This window comes from Ambystoma mexicanum, chromosome 3q (genome assembly GCF_040938575.1).
Source record: "Ambystoma mexicanum isolate Mex_15411 chromosome 3q, UKY_AmexF1_1, whole genome shotgun sequence".
Classification (NCBI taxonomy): domain Eukaryota; kingdom Metazoa; phylum Chordata; class Amphibia; order Caudata; family Ambystomatidae; genus Ambystoma; species Ambystoma mexicanum.
In genome coordinates, this window is record NC_090926.1 from 252,616,302 (window position 1) to 252,632,512 (window position 16,211).

A 16,211-nucleotide genomic window follows, 5' to 3' on the forward strand; every position below is an offset into this window, starting at 1 on the left:
CAAATCATTCTTGTAAAATAGAAAGGACAAAAGAGGGGCAAGGGGCGCACAACAATGTGGAGATGTGCCATTGCTTCCATTGTGGTCAGCAAATGAATTTTGCTAACTCTCACTTACCTTGCAGTCAATCAAGTGTTCCAATTGTGGGCTAGAGGGGCATTTTGCAGCCGTTTGCCATTGAGAAAAGAAAGTGCCACACGTCCAAGACTGTGAAGGCTCGGATGAGGAATATGTTTTGGCATCACAAGTTAAACGAGCGATTGCCCCAGAGTTAAATTCCAAAGTTGTATAATGCAAGCCAAATGGATTTCAATCAAGATAATGGTACACAGTTGCTCCTCATACTATATCATCTCCAAATGGAGGTGGAAGGGCATTCTGGATTGGGGGGGAAGGGGCAGGGAGTGGCTGAGAAGCTTTGGAAATTGGATATGAGATCCTGGAGGATTTGAAGTTGGGAACATTCCAAGCCTTGATTGAGTTCAGAGCCAGAATGGCAGTAGCAAATATTTGTGGCAAGAAAAGGAGTCAGTCATTGGGTGTAGGAACCAGGCAGCATTCGGTATATGCTTAGACCGCAACATGGACGAACCAGTTTTATTCATCGGGTTTCAACGCACGGCGTAGGACTTGTTTCTAGCAGTCTTTAATGGAAGAATGGGATACGCTCACATAATATTACTGAACCTTGCGCAACCCTAGTCGTCCTCAAGGTGAGGAACATCCCCTTTACTGTGAGAACAGAAGTGGAAAAGGATCTAGAGCAACTGGTACAGGATAGCATCATCGAGCCCATTGAGTTGTCTGAATGGGTAAGCCCTTTAGAAGTCACGCAGAAAAACTGCAAGATCAGGGTTTGTTGGACCTAGGGAACTTGAACAGCAGCATCATGGTGGATATGTACCCCATGCCCGTTAGAGCTGAAATGTTGAATTGTGTTCACAGTGTCAATCTCTTCACACTATACTGATCGGCTGCTTACCATCTGATACCACTCACAGAAGAAAGTAGATCATTGGCTTTATTCATCACACCATTTGGCCTGTACCGCAGTCTGCCCTTTGGGTTAGCATCAACGCCATCAGTTTTTCAATGTGCCATGCCCTATAAAGCGTCCACCAAACCCTTTTGTACCAGGGTGAAATCCTGGTTTACAGGAACGGCCAAAAAGGGCATGATCAGACTACTTGGTCTACTAAGTAATCTGAATGAGGTTTAACAATAGGAGACAGTAAATGCAAATTCTGAACACTGTTCTACCTTCAGTGGGATAGAGATCCAGGGAACAACCTATAAGGGCCAGAAGGGAAGTATCCAGACTATCCGATAAAAGAAGTACAAGCCTTTCTCTGAATAGCTGTGTTCTACAGTAAGTTCATAAACAAATTTGGGGAAATAAGTCAACTGATCTGTACATTGCGTCAAAAGAATGCAGAATTTACATGGGATAGCTGATGTAAATTGACGAGAACAATTAAGGAGGGGTTCTGTAAAGCGCCAAACCTGAGGGTATTACATTGAGAAAACTTCCTTCCCAACCGTTAACACTAGCATGAAGAGCGTAGGTGCCGTACCGTCAGATATTCGACTGCAAAGGAAGAGACATTTACGATACCTTGAAGTGGGTAGCTGAGACAGAATCTAGATGTTCAATCATAGATTGTGCACTGTTACTGCGTTTGCAGGGAGTGGAGAATTGTAGGAGGTACATCTGGACATTTGCACAGACCACAACCCCCTAATTAAAGTTCTCACCGTCAAGAGCATGTCTAGAGCAACACCTAAGATTGCATAACTAAACCCGAGACTTTAAGATTGCGATGTCTGTGTCAAGTATGTACTGTTGACGCACAATAAGGTAGAAGATTTCCTGTCACGCCCATCTCTTGGTCCTGCAGTCCCAATAAAGGATGATGTAGTAATAGTACCAAAAGTAGGGACTTCTACTCACTCAATATCTGTATGCTGTAGTAACTAAAGAACAATCACAGAATGCAGATAGATCCTATTCTGGAAAAGGTTAAGTGGACCCAGAAGGGTTGGCCTGAACACACATTGGCAGCAATCAGTCTCCTTACTGGGAAGTTAAAGACCAGTTGTCAGTGGAGGAAAGGGTGTGGCTGAGGTTACAAGTTGGTAATGCCCATTTCCCTTAAGGAAAGGTTGTTCCAGAAGGCTCATGAGTCATCCTGGGATCACAGGGACAAAGAGATAATGGTGACTGAGAATTGATATCATGGAGGAACGCGTAGTGAGAGAATGTTGAACCTGTAAAAAATCTGACAAAAATCACCAAACTACAAAAATAGGCACAGGATGGGGTTGGGAATCAACATCCTGGGCCCATATGTACACTGGGGTGGGGCCAAGACCCAGTTCATAATTGTGATAATGTTTTGTGATCAGAAAGAAAGCTTGAGACACAAACCACAGGTGATGTGATTGCAATTTCTCGAGCAAGGTTTCATGAGGGAAGGTACTGTGACAAATCGTAAGAATTCTTCCCACAGGGAGCTGCCCCCTGGGAGGCTAGGGAGGTGAGCCTGCTCTGCAATACCCCCCCTAAGGGCTAGAGGCAAGCGGCACCTCACCGGTAGAGACTCTCCTTTTGGGGACAAGGACTCCCGTTCCTGTGAGGCACTCCCTAGAGAACATTGTAAAATAACCTCTTCAAACCCTTCCTGTGAAAATATACATGAAGAGAACAGCAAATGGTAAATCTTCCTTTTAAATATAAATTCCCATTCAACTGGGACAAAGAAATGACATCCGGAGGAACACAGAATCCACTCAAGACTGAGCGAGAGGGTCAAGAAGTTGCACTGGGGAAGCCTGTTGGCTAAGTGAGTCCTGAAAGGGGAGGCGCCTAGAGAAGCTAGGCGAAAACCCCATAATTACAAAAAGGCTCGAACACTGGCTCGGGAGAGAGAGGCGAGACATGCAACTTGCGAGGAGGAGAGAGGGAAAGACGCACGCACTGCAACCTGTAGCGAGTAGATGGAGAGAAATGGAACTGGACGCATTGTGTCCTAGACTAGAGGGGGAGAAAGAAAGACTGGGAGTGGTGTCGTGACCACAGATGTTTTGTGGTGCACCTAGGGTCCCAGATACAACGCCATCACTCCACACTGGCAACCACGGAACAAGCCAGTACATGAAATATCAAACAGCCACATACCAAGAAAAGACACCGAAAAGACACGAGTGACCAAGCTGGAAAGAATGAGCGAGAACCGACCCCGAACGTCTAAGAAACCAGGTGACGTAATTAAGAACCTCAGGTAATGGGGAAAACGGGAGACTCTGGAGGGGGACGGAGAATCATTATTGGAATGCTCATACCTATCATAGTCAAGAGAAAGATATTATAACATTGTTACAAAGAGGAGTGAATGAGAACTGTTATGAGTGATTAAACTCATATCAATCAATGCAAAGAGAGCCCAATACAAGAAGAAAGCAAAGTCATAAAAGAGAAGCTTGACAATAAGGTTGGAATAGGATAAAATGATACTTCCCGAGACACGGAGGAGGATACACCCCTAGAGGATATGGCAGACCGCGAAATGGAATAGGCTCATGTTGTTGAGGGGGGAGGGGAAGATGGAGTGTTTTTTCCTTATTCCTTTTTTTCTTTTCTTTTTAGCGATTAATAGGAAATGTGTTATAACATATACTGCTAAGTGTGTCTGTGATTCATTGTTTGTTGTAAAAAACCAATAAAAATTGTTTAAAAAAAAAAAAAGGTTGGAATAGTATATATGTCCATGGACAAAGACCAGCTAGGAAACCAAAGATTATGAACTGAGTAAAATTAAAATAAATAGTAAAGAAGGAAGACAGATTTATTGGATAGCTTTTCCCTCGGAAGAGAAAGGAACAACTCTTTGTAGAGAAAACAAAGGGGCGAAGGAACAGCCTAATAAAGTTTCGAAGGAACTATACGAATTGATAAAAACAGTCACCAGAGACTATTTAAAGATCAAATATTGAATACAAGTTGGTGGGAAACCGAAACGAAGGGAGATGATCTCCTGGTCCTCATTTGTCAAGCTAGTTTGCTCGGGAGGATCGCTTGGGGGCAAGGTGCTCGCCTTGGAAGCAAGACGGCACGGAGCAACACAGGTTTGATCCCCGTGTCTGCGCTTAGAAACCTCTGGGTATTAAGCGCGTTCTAAATAACCAACCATATCAAATCAGTGGTAGGGTCCGGAAAGGGTTTGTTTGGGATGGTGGACTATTTAAGACATTCACTGACTAACACCTCAGCTAGTTTTGTTAGGTTGAGACGCCTCATAGAATAGGGAAAGATCAGCATTATTGTATTTTTTAATAAAACAGTGAAATAGATAATCTGAGTTCATAGAACCGTATTGAGATTGTGTGTGAGAATAGCCCCCAATTTAGAAGTGTGGAGGGACAGAATTTGCCAAGATGAATGCGTTAAAATGCAACTTTAGTTCCAATGACCACCTGGAGTCAAACTGATTAGTTGAGATTTAAATAAGTTATCATAGGGAAAGCAGATTGAGTGTTAAGAAACCACATAGATATCAAACTAGGCCTCAAGAACCAAATGTGGAGTGAGGTCTACTCAGATTCCTGCTGTATCGCTTAATGCAAGGAAGGGATTGTAACACCAGCCTCAGCCCAGGTTGCAGGGATGCCCTCTTAGGAAGCAGGAGTGTCTCAAACCTTAGGTTAGGGAGCGAATAGACCAAGCACAGGTGAAATATAAGCGAGATGATGGCAACAGTGTATCGACCAATGATGTGGATTTGGTCCCTGGGGCCTAGGTTAGTGGAAAAAAGATGCACTATAGCCAAGGGTGTGTCCAAATTCATGAACAAGAAAGTTATTGATGGTTTGTCAAATGCAGCGATGTTGGAATACATCATCAGTGAGAATAGTAATATAGAGCTGAAGTGCAAGGCCAAAGTGATAGTAACGGGTGTATACCAACAAATACAACAATGCAGTAATTGGGAAATCTCTGAAGGTATGATCTATACCAATTCTTCTGTCGCCAGTGATGATCACGAAGACCAGATGGACAATGAGGGGAAGCAGCCTTATAATTGATTATGGCTGCTTCAGACCATGGCAAGGTGCAGCGTTACCAACCAAGAATCGGTGGGTGGCAGCCTTTCGGGGTAAGCGGGCCGGGAAGGTCCCAATCAAGCTTTAAGATTATGAGCGCCCTCACGAGTTGGGCAGTAGCCCTTAAATGCGGTGGTAAAGCTATTACCGCTGCATTTAAGGGGCCACCCAAACATGACTCTGGCAGCATTTACCCCCAGCTCAAAGCTGGGGGTAAATGCGCCAAAAAAAATACTCATTTACAGGCGCAATTAGCACCGAAAAAATGACCCATTGTGTCCAATGGGGTTTACCCATTACCGGCCAACCCTTGATCTGGCGCTAATAGCACCGGACCGGGTGGCGGTAACGTTATTAGCGTGGGCGGTATCCCGGCGGTAATACCTTGGGGGATACCATCCAACTCGTGATGAGACCCTATGTCCTAGGTATTGTGAAATGTCATTGATGATATGTGCTTACTCATTCCAATGTGTTTTTTTTTTTTCATTTCTTCTCCAAATTCTTTTGTCTTTAAGTTACTTTCCTTTTTGGCTCTGCCTCTGTGAAGGGAAGGTGTATAGTGTCTACTGTGTTGTACCTCTTCCTGTGATTCGTGTTTGGTAAAACCACAAACACCACTCTGCTACTCAATATTAGAACATTACATTTTAGATTTTGTCTATCTTATTTCCTCCTAGAGCAAGATTAGTGTGGAAATCAATTGAAATTTTGCTGTCTATTTTCCTGAATGTAACATAGTGAATTCAAAATATTCCTCTAGGGTCCAGCTTTCATTTGAATAGATTCCCTGTGGTATGTTGTTAAGGGACCAGTGCTATCTTACTGAGGGACATGCGCTGTCTTACTTGGGATATGTCTCTTAGGAAGACCCCAGCAGTCTAATTGATGTAGATCAGACACTCAGTAAGAAAGCACCAATCCCTTCCTTATTAGAAGTCACTTGTGCTCTCATTAGGTTGGCCTCACACTCTTTTTAGGGTAAATACTCCTTCCATGGCAGATTTCATTCAGTGGCACGATTTTACGTTCATTTGGAAAGTAACGTTGAAGCAACAACTTCCCCCTTGCTTTTTATTAGTCTGCCTTGTTATGTCGAGATCTGTTTTTTTTTTTCTTCCCTCCTCATATATGTGTCATAAGCAAGTACAGTTAAATGTCCATCACAACACTTTCCTTCAAACAACATTATTTCTTTAGCCCCATGTGCCAAACTTAACGGTGAATTGGTGGGGCAGTGGTTTACTTTTAGGGTTTTTCAATATTGGGTTTCGAGTCAGAGTTGCATGGAAATTAATCGGAATGGTCTCCAAATGTTAGTTTCGTGTCTCTATGGGAACTGCAGCCTCCTCTTCCCAAGCCCAAGAAATGTTTCTCAAATATGTGTTTTTTCACCAGGTGACATTCAGCGGAGGCGTACTGCCACAGCAGAAGATATCAGCATTCCCCTTAAGCATGGGTAGGTGTGTGAGTTTCTACCTTTCATTAGTAGAACGTTGTGGAGAATCCCTTTTGTACATGCTTTTGTCAAATATTGTCCTGTTATTATCACTTGTCCCATGCTTCCAGTTGAATGTGTGCGGATTGCTTGCAGTCATGAATTCAAAAGTGAGAAATCCATTATTTTACCTCATTTTGATGGCTTTCCATGCAGGTCAAATTGACATTTTTGGTTGCTATGGAAAGCAAAGTTTGAGGAAAGACAAAGGGAAAAGGCAGAGGAACAGAGGCAAAAGGGAATATGGGGGTAGAATCTTCCATAAAGTAAAAACTGAAAAATATGTCCAACAACGTCTTATTTTTCTTGGAGTTTCAAAAATTAGCATTTCTCATTTCTGACATAAAACCTTGCAGTAGTCCTTGTCTCTGCGAGCCTTGCCTCCCGTCTTTTATGTATACTATATCGTCATTCCACTTACTCTGCCAGACAACTTGGAGGTCACTTTGAAGTCTTCCACATCTTTCATTGTTCATATCATCCCCCAACCAACCATCCATCCAATCCAACACTTATTTCTATTCATTGCTAAATTGTGTTTGTTCCTTTTGTAAGGAGTGCATCATCCATTCCAATGATACACCGCTCGTGCTACTCTGCAGATGAAACCATCATGAAACGCAGTCTTCAACTTTGACAGTTTCTCCTGTGGAAAGGCACTTTGAGCTGGGTGCAAGGTGACCTGCAGTACTTAACAAAAACATTTTAGTAACTTAACATACCACCACAAAAAGAGCATGGTTGAGTAGCCTCCTAGTTGTCCTAGCCGAGTACTCCCTTCCTCTGCTTGAGAGTCCATTACTATGCTACCAACTTTTTTGGTTCGTCTCAGGGTCAACAGTCAATGGCAAGGTGAACCAAAGAGAACATCTTTGTCCTCTACAGAGCTCCACAGAATATGCCAGACTTTCTGCTCAATCTGGGGGATCTGATCTCACCTAACCTAAAGCTTAATTCAAGGGTCCTCCTAATGGGTGATTTCAACCTGGGTTTTAATGATGAGGCAGACTTGCAGGCTAAACTTGTGAAGTTGATTATGGGGGACTGGGGTTTTACTCAACGTGTGAACTCATCAACCCACATGAAAGGAAGAATACCGGACTGGGTTCGGACACTGAACAGGTCTATAAATAGCCTTAAGAGCTCCTGTCCTTGGTCCGACCATTTCCTTTTGGAATGCAATTTGTCCCTACCTGCACAGCACAAAATCATCAAGCCTTCAAAGATATGGACGTCGTATAGAAATCTGCGCAAGCTATCCCCCCCACGGCAATGTCACCTTTTCTCTCTCTCATGACTGAAAATCTTAACAATCTCAATGCCTCAGATGAACTAGAGATGGCTTTTGGTAACACACTTGAGAAGGCGGTCAATATGCTAGCTCCAATAAAAACTAGGCTGCTTAATCCCCAACCTAACAAAAAATCGGTTTGCTCTGAGATTCAAATGTTAAAAACAGCAAAGGTGAGAGCCACGAAGCAATGGCTAAAAATACAGGCAGATGAAGACATAACCACATAGCCAGCAGTAACTAAAAAAACATAAAATTGCCATTTTAACAGCAAAACAATGCTTCTATAAGATGAGGATTGAGGGGGCAGACTCGAGTAGAATAGAATTGTTTAGGATTCTCTGAGAGCTGGAGGACCCATTACCTATTTCATCACAGGTCAAGAAGGATGTTAAGTGGTGTCAGACCATCCAAGACACCATGTGTAATAAATTGCTCAATATCCGAAAAGGACATTTCTATTAAAACGAAGCACGAACAGGGAGACCATCTGATTGCCTTACATTGTGGCACTGGTGTGGAACACCCCAAGTTTGAGTTTTTACCGATTAGCGAGGAGCATCTTGCAAATATTCTTAGGCAGCTAAAATCTACCAACTTCAAGGGAGATATTTATCCTGCCCTGATCATCAAGGAGTGGGGTCCGCATTTGGTCCCGGGATCACAAAATGTATAAATGCCTCCCTAAGGGAAAGTTCGGTACCAGAAAATATCAAACATGCCTGGATCTCCCCATTGATAAAGTCTACCTTGTATGCAAATGTGCCTGGGAACTCTCTGCCAATACCAATGTCCCTTTTCTTCTCAAGATTCTGGATAATATAGCCCAACAACAAAGTGGAGAGTTCTTATGTCAATTCCACATCTTAGGACATAAACAATCCGGCTCCTGCCAGGCAAATAGTACAGAGTCTACCCTCTTAAACCTTAAATCTAACATTTTAAACCTCTTTGATCAGAGTGAGCCAGTGCTGATGTTTGTTAGATCTCTCTGCAGCGTTTGATCTTTTTGATCACACCATCCTCGTGGATAAACTGTAGCACAGCGCTTCTCAGTGGAGGCGGCACAAAGGGTACGCTCATTTTTATTTGAGCGTAAGGCCAGAATCTTCATCCAAGACGTTTGTGCAGAGGAGTTTCTGAATTCCTGTGAGGTGTCCCATCTTTACGGGCCCTTTATTTGACCAAATGAATGCCGCTGGCATCATTCATGCTAACTGCTGATGACACGCAGTGCCTGGTGCCACTGTCAGGTGATTACAATATTGACTCGGCTTCCTTAACTAGCACTTACAGACTGATCCAAACGTGGATGCTGGCGAATAAGCTAGCACTAAACGACCCCAAAACGGAACTCTTGGTGGTCAGTTACTGGATCCTAAATCAAGAAACCAGGGCAAGAATATGAGCAATTTTATGTGGGGGGAGCGGGAGGGGAGTCCGATTAAAGCGCAACCCAAAGTAAAAACCTAGTGTTACCCTGGATCAGAACCGGGCAATGAGGGCTCGGGTGAATAGCCTGGTGGCGGGCACCTCATATCATCTGAAGTTGCTCGCACAAGTACGGCCGTTCTTGAAGGTAACTGTGCTATGGTGGCATGTGCCATTATAGGATCAAGACTCAACTATTGTGCCAGGCTCCTGCTAGGCATCACCAGCGAGGATCTTTCTCGGCTCCAGATAATCCAGAATAATGCAGTGCACATAGTTGAAGGTCTCCTTAAAAAAGACCATGTGTCTGCTGCTCGCAGAGCCCTACGTTGCCTCCCCGTGAGCAAACGCATTCTTTTTCGGGTCCATTGCATCTCTCATCGTTGCATCTATGGGCAAGGTCCTGAATATTTGGCTAAACATCTCACTTGACTCCCAGCCCGCAGCGCCCTCCGGTCTAACACTTGCCTGCTGGTTACCCCATGTAGTAAATTGCCCTGCGTTGCTCGTGGGTCTTTTCCACATGCAGCCCCGGTACTGTGGAATGCTCTTCTTGATTTGCGAGCTTGTGCAGCATTTCTGTAATGTAAAAGGAAATGGAAAACCAGGCTTTTCTGCTGACCTAATTTGTGCCACAAGTACAATGGTCTTTGAATGACTGCATCTATTTGTTTGTGTTCTGTCCTGTTCTAGCACCCCTATGCCTCCTGGCTTTTGTATTGTGCTTTATAAATAAATTCAATAAAAAAATAAAAAGGTCCTACATCTGGTCATTCATCATATAAACTGAAACCTCTCAACACTCTTGGCACAGCTCCCCCGCCCCCCCACTCCTCTTTTAGCCTCCATATTCAGGTCATTGCTCTCCTTGGAACATGCTAAAACCTCCTTGCTCTGAACCTGGGATTGAATAACATCCACCTCTGTAGAATGACCCCTCAAACTACACAATAGGCTGTCTGAGTGCACCAAATATTAGTTCCCTGGACCTTTACGAAAGCCCTTGCCATCAGCATCAATTTTATATACCATCATCTCTGTGACAAATATGGAGTGAACAGTATGAGGTTGCCTGAACCTTTTATACTGGCTGGGTAGCTCCTTCCAAATAAAGGTCCTCTGCTTTGGTGCTGCCTGTTGTGAACATGGTCTATGTGATGAAAATGATCTTTAGTTTAATGGATGTATTCGCTTTCATGGACACAAGAAGAAATGTAACTTTTTAAAAAAATTCCAATATATTTTTACTTGCTTCAAACTCCTATTGGGAATGAGAACTGCGTTTTTTACTGTATTAGTAATCCTTACACTTCCAATTTCCCAAAATGGGCAGTGAAATCATAAACCAAATGCTTATCTGGTGCCCTGCCAAAACTGCTATGCTTTTTGACAATGGTATGACTTGGCAAATACATTACAATGATTTAAGCACCTGGATTTTGATGGGAATTTAGGGCATGGTGTAAACACCCCGGGGTTTAGTAACAAATATCCAATACATTCATAAGAAGAGAACACATTCTGGAGATACATAGGCAGAGTCCGTGTCACTATTATTAAAGGTATCTTCATGGACGCGTCATTGTATCCTATTCTGCATGCATGATTTTTTTTTTCCTTTTTTTTTTTTTTCTTTCTTACCACTAGCATGTGATACAAGATGAGAAAGATAATAGAACTCAGTTATTTTTTGTCAGCCCAACCATCCTTACACCCTCCGCACAAATTGAGGCAAGCCTACTTTTTCAACCAATGTCCAATTGTTTGAGTCTTTGCAGACACGTTGTTATTATAAAATCATCTTTGAGAAAATCCAACACTACTTTCTATTGCTAAATTGTGTTTGTTCGTTTTGTAAGGCGTGCATGCGTCATCCATTCCAACACTACAAATTCCCTTTTTTTTAAAAAATGTTTGTCATTCCTGGTAGGTAGGAAAGTCTTCTCCCTTAAACATTTGGGCTATAAGCAACATCGCTGCAGTGACCAGTAGTATAGTGAGGCCCCTCCTCGCTTCTTTGGATTCAGGCTTTTGCCCATGCTCCCTCATCTCCATTAAAATGCTCCCATAAGCTACCTTGAAAATGGAGAGAATTGTATCCAAAACCCTTCCAAATTTGGGCATTCCCACCATATGTGTATCCATGTACCCCTTTGAACACAACCCCTCCAACACCTTGATGAAACTTGCAGGAAAATGTTTTGGCGTCTGACCAGGGAAAGTGCCATTGAAACATAATTTTGTACCACATCTCAGGTGTCGGAATTGCTTTTGTCATTTTGGGGATCTCGCTCTACAATCTTTCCCAATGACCCATCACTGTGTTTTTCCCCACCGCTTTCTCCCAACTAGTCATGTAAGCCCCACTCCCCATGTTTCCCTGAATTTATGAAAATCCCATATATATTCTTGATCAGCCTCTTTCGTTCCTTCCTGGGTAGTTAAACATTTCTCGAAGGGGGTCAGTGTTCTTTAAGCCTCTTTATTCTCCCTACTGGACAGGGAGTGTCGCAACTAAAAGTAAGGTAGCCACTCCTTTTCTTCAAGAGAAAAACACTGCTTGCACTCACTGAATGATTTGATCGCCAAGCCAGAGAATAGGTCTTTCAGCTTTAAGGCATACTCCCTCCGGCATCCCCCCCCCCTTCCAAAATGCCCCTTCTTCCAAGCCTGGTGAAAATTTAGGATTTTTAAACAGTGGCGTAAAAGGGGAGGACAATGAGGATATGTGGTACTTCCGGACACGGCCATCCCATATGTCCCCCACAAGTTTAGTAATCTGGCTGAAGTACATATGTCTTGGCCTGTCCTTCCTAGGAAGCCATAAGCCATTGTCTAATGGGTGCATAACCACTGCACTATCCATGTCGACACGCCATTTTGTAAAGTCACCTCTAAACAATTTTCTAATGATTCTAATTTGTGGCACTTCATAATGCTTCTAAAAATCCAAAAGGGCTAGTCCTCCCTTCCATCTAGGGGTTGCCAGAATTTTACGTGAATCGCTGCCTTTTACCATTTCATATAAATGTACTCGCCAAATGGTTGTGTATTGAAAAGATGCTTTGGAATGTGTAAGCGTAAATATGCAGCCTAGCTACGAGACTGTGAGTGCATTCCACCTTTTCAAATCTGTTTTTTTAGGGGTCAAGAGTACTTGGAAATTTGCCTGATATACCTGTTCGATTTTAGCCTCACCCCTAACTATTTGATCCCCTTGGTCGTCCACGCAAAAGGCAACGCTAAATTATTGATTTCCGATTTTCCTATGTTAATCTTAAAACACCCTATCCACCAAAAGTCCTGTAATTTGCTTTGTATGAATGTCAGACTGTGGAGGATCAGATATGGTCAGCAACATGTCATAAAAAAGCTGTGACCTTATGTTAAGCACCCCTGAATGGAATCCCCTTTAGATCCTCCAATAACCGTACTGCATGTATGAAGGGTTCTAAATATACTGCAAATAGAAGGGGTGACGGGGCATCGCTTAGTACCTCTTTGCAAGTCAACCACCTCAGAGTGTCTAATCATGAGTCTAGCCAAAGGGCCTACGTAGCTAGCCCTCACCATGCGCGTACATTCCTCTCTGAAGCCCCTTTTCTTCATTGTGGCAAAACCCGATCAAATGCCAGGTATGTTGCTTTTCCACACTTTTTGTAGCAGATGTGCTACCCTCTTGATATTGTCAAATGTTTGTCGACCCTTATTAAAGCCAACTGATCAGCTTGAATCAGGGCTGGCAGAAGGGGGTCTAGCCTATTTGCCAGAATTTTGGTTTCTGATGCTTACTTAGATTCACATGCTGTCCATATAGTTCTACATCAAGTGGTAACCGCAGAGTATTTCATCTTGTCTTTTGAGAATCGAAAGGGGGCGTCGACATGGCGTGCCTGTAACACCATCACTAACGTGACGTGTAATGTACCTAAAATCCCTCACGCGTCGCGGTCCCTCAGACTGTTTTTTTCTGCCCAGCTAGCTGGTAGCCTTATGCAGAGCTCTTACAAATTGCAAAATTATATTCTTTCCCGACCTCCGGCCGTTTATATATTCGTCCCCTCTTCGATTGCTTCTCAACCACCGCTGAATACAGTGGAAGAACAGACTTCGACGGCTGGTGCTCCGGTCGACGCTGTCGACCGCGTGGCCGGGCCTTTTGACTGGCATATACAGTAGGGAGAGTGGGATCTGGGAGGTGGGGGTCTCTATTTAAGAAGAATGTCTTTCCTTCTCTCCTCTCTTTGCCCCTTTTGGTTTTGCTGTCGCTTTAATACACCTGAACTATGGACGGGACAGCATTTACATTTTGCCCTTCCTGTAAAGGCAAGTACCCCTGAAGGACACGCAGCACAGGTGCAATAAGTGTCTCGCTCGTGATCACCACGCGGTGTCCTGTCGGTCTTGTCAGCTCTTGCGTCCTAAGACGATCAAGGAGCTTTGAGTTAAACGGTGGGCGGCCTATGACATGATGCAGGCCGAGGGTAGCTCCCCAGGCGCCTAGAGTGATGAGTTAAGCGACGGCAGTGGCTCTGATACGGATGTCATTGACCTCTCATTGGAGCGATCGCGCTCTGAACCGTCCGTCCCCGGCCCCACCAGGCAGGATGATAGTTCTGCTACAGGGAATGTACACCGGGGCGTCAGGACGCACCCGCTATTCATAGAAGCAAGCACACAACCCCCAGTACCGCCTCGACGGATCCGTCCAAACGGTCCAAGGCACCAACTGGTACGCCAAGCTCCTCGATGGAACCCGCCGATCCACGCGGTCGGCAGCCCTCCCCGCAACCATGTAAGCAGCATGTGTCCGGGCACTCTACAGACAAGGGCGCCAGCACCAAAATCCTCAAGGCCGTTGATACGCCACCTAAGAGCGCGCCGATGCATACAGTTCCGGCTACGTTGAAATCTATGGCGAAGCGCTTGAACAGCGTAAACCCCTACCAGAGGCACCGAACATCCGCAAGAGTCTCGCAAAGATCGTTTCGGCAGCCAATAAGCCCAAGGACAAATCGAAAGACACGTCCACACGCCGGGAAATGCAGGAAGACTATTCTGAGAGTCCTCAGCTCTTATCCAGAACTCTCTGATAAATCTTGGCGTTCTAGGCAGGTAAATCCCCAGGAGGAGCCCTTTTCCCCTCTGGACCCTTCTGACTCCTCTTTATGGATCAGGGAAAAATGTGAAGGGGTTATGAATAGATTTGCAAAATGTGTGGACTTCTCGGAAAGGTTCATGCCTAAAAGCCCTAGTGAAGAAGACCTTTATCCCACAGTGGCCACATTCCAGAGAACCTCTTGCCCACTTCATGAGGAGGTCTTTGACCTGACAGATCAAGAGGAGGTTCCTCATGACCCCTATCTACAAGAGAATGATCCCTTTGAGGATCCCGCTCACCAGGCCCCAGATTGGGGGGGGCGGTGGTGAGCCGCCAGTGGACAACCCACCATGGCTTTCATCTACCCAAACCCCGGATTCTGATACCATATGCATGGATACTCCCTCCTCCCCACCTCTGCGTCAGGCATCTCCTGTAGAATGGCGTTAACCGCCATTCTGAAAAAAAAATCAGCCGAACATTTCAAGATAGCCACGCAAGAGGTGGTGCAAGACTCAAGGCTGTGAACCCACGGGTGGAGAAACTTTTTCGCCCCTCCCCTACTGACCCGCTGTCATGGTCATGAAGTCAGGGGCACAGGCATGCAGCGGTCGCATGCACAGGAGACCTGGGTGGACACTGTCCTGGCGCCTTTGGCGCCAGTTTCATTAACAAAAGTAAACAAGAACATCGATTTAACACCAGAAAGCTTTTATTATGGACATAGCACTTCAGATGCATTAACCTTGAACATTCCATCCATTAAGCAGGATGCATTAACCTTGAACATTCCATCCATTAAGGAGTCCCAAGTGTATTCTTGGGTGTAGCTGCTAATGGATTGCCTTTGCACGTGCTCACTCTGTAGGAGTGGCAGTGTGTGGCTGGTAAATCGGCCCTAATGGGTGTGCCCACGATCTCAGCTATATAAACTGCCCCGATCATCAAGACAGACACTTTGCTTTATTCTGCACTTGCAAGCAGCGTAACGCTCACCTTCGGCTGAGGTCAGACTTACCTTTGAAGATCCTGCTTCCTCGACATTCTTCTTCCTGCCAGCATACTTACCAACTGGGGGAAGCTGTTCTTACCTGTACATCTCTTCGGCAAACCAAGTATTCATCTTTACACTTTCAGGAACGCCTAAATCTTCATCTTGGCACTGCAGCACGATACGCTCCATCGTCGACAGCAGCACCTGCAAGGAAAAACAGAAGACTAGGTTAGACATCGAAAAAAACAGTCCGTTTAAGGTTGCGCTTCGCCATACTTCGCTTTTCCTTAAACCATCACTTACCTGCTGTCAAACATTGCGGTAGTATCCATCTTCCATCCGGCCGCATCTCGCGTCTCACAGCTGCATTAAGGCTGCATTTCCATCTAAGGGAAGAAAACAGAAGAGAGACATTATTGCGGGCATAAATAGGAGCAACATATAAAGACATTAAACAGAACGAACTGCATCACAAGAGCTCAAAAAAACTTACCAATCATGAGGAGAAGCATAGTCGCAGCTGGACTGGACTAATCCTTATCAGGGATCAGTGAAGGAACTAGATCCCATTCGACGCACCCCTGCCAGAAGTAGCAGGACAGAGAGCTTATCTTCCATAATTCACATGTGAGCTTTATGGGCCGGTGTATGCTCAAAGAAATAGTACTTTGAGGTGAAGGGTTCGAGATGTACTACAATCTGATTGGCGCACTCAAACACTCTTATATCCACGCAGGAGCAGTATCACCACGTACCACCGCTCACAGCTTTTCTGCAGAGGAAGAGGCCTAAAGGG

At 44.5% G+C, this 16,211-nt stretch overlaps 1 protein-coding gene across 4 annotated transcripts in view; it reads left to right on the forward strand.

Annotated features, from left to right (window-relative positions):
* Positions 1-16,211, forward strand: part of BAZ2A (bromodomain adjacent to zinc finger domain 2A) — a 2,136,751-nt gene that overhangs the window by 490,466 nt on the left and 1,630,074 nt on the right. For all 4 annotated transcript variants that reach the window (XM_069653682.1, XM_069653683.1, XM_069653685.1 and 1 more), the window contains one exon: positions 6,499-6,559. In XM_069653682.1, coding sequence (XP_069509783.1) covers positions 6,499-6,559 — 61 coding nt within the window. The remainder of the gene's footprint in view (positions 1-6,498; positions 6,560-16,211) is intronic.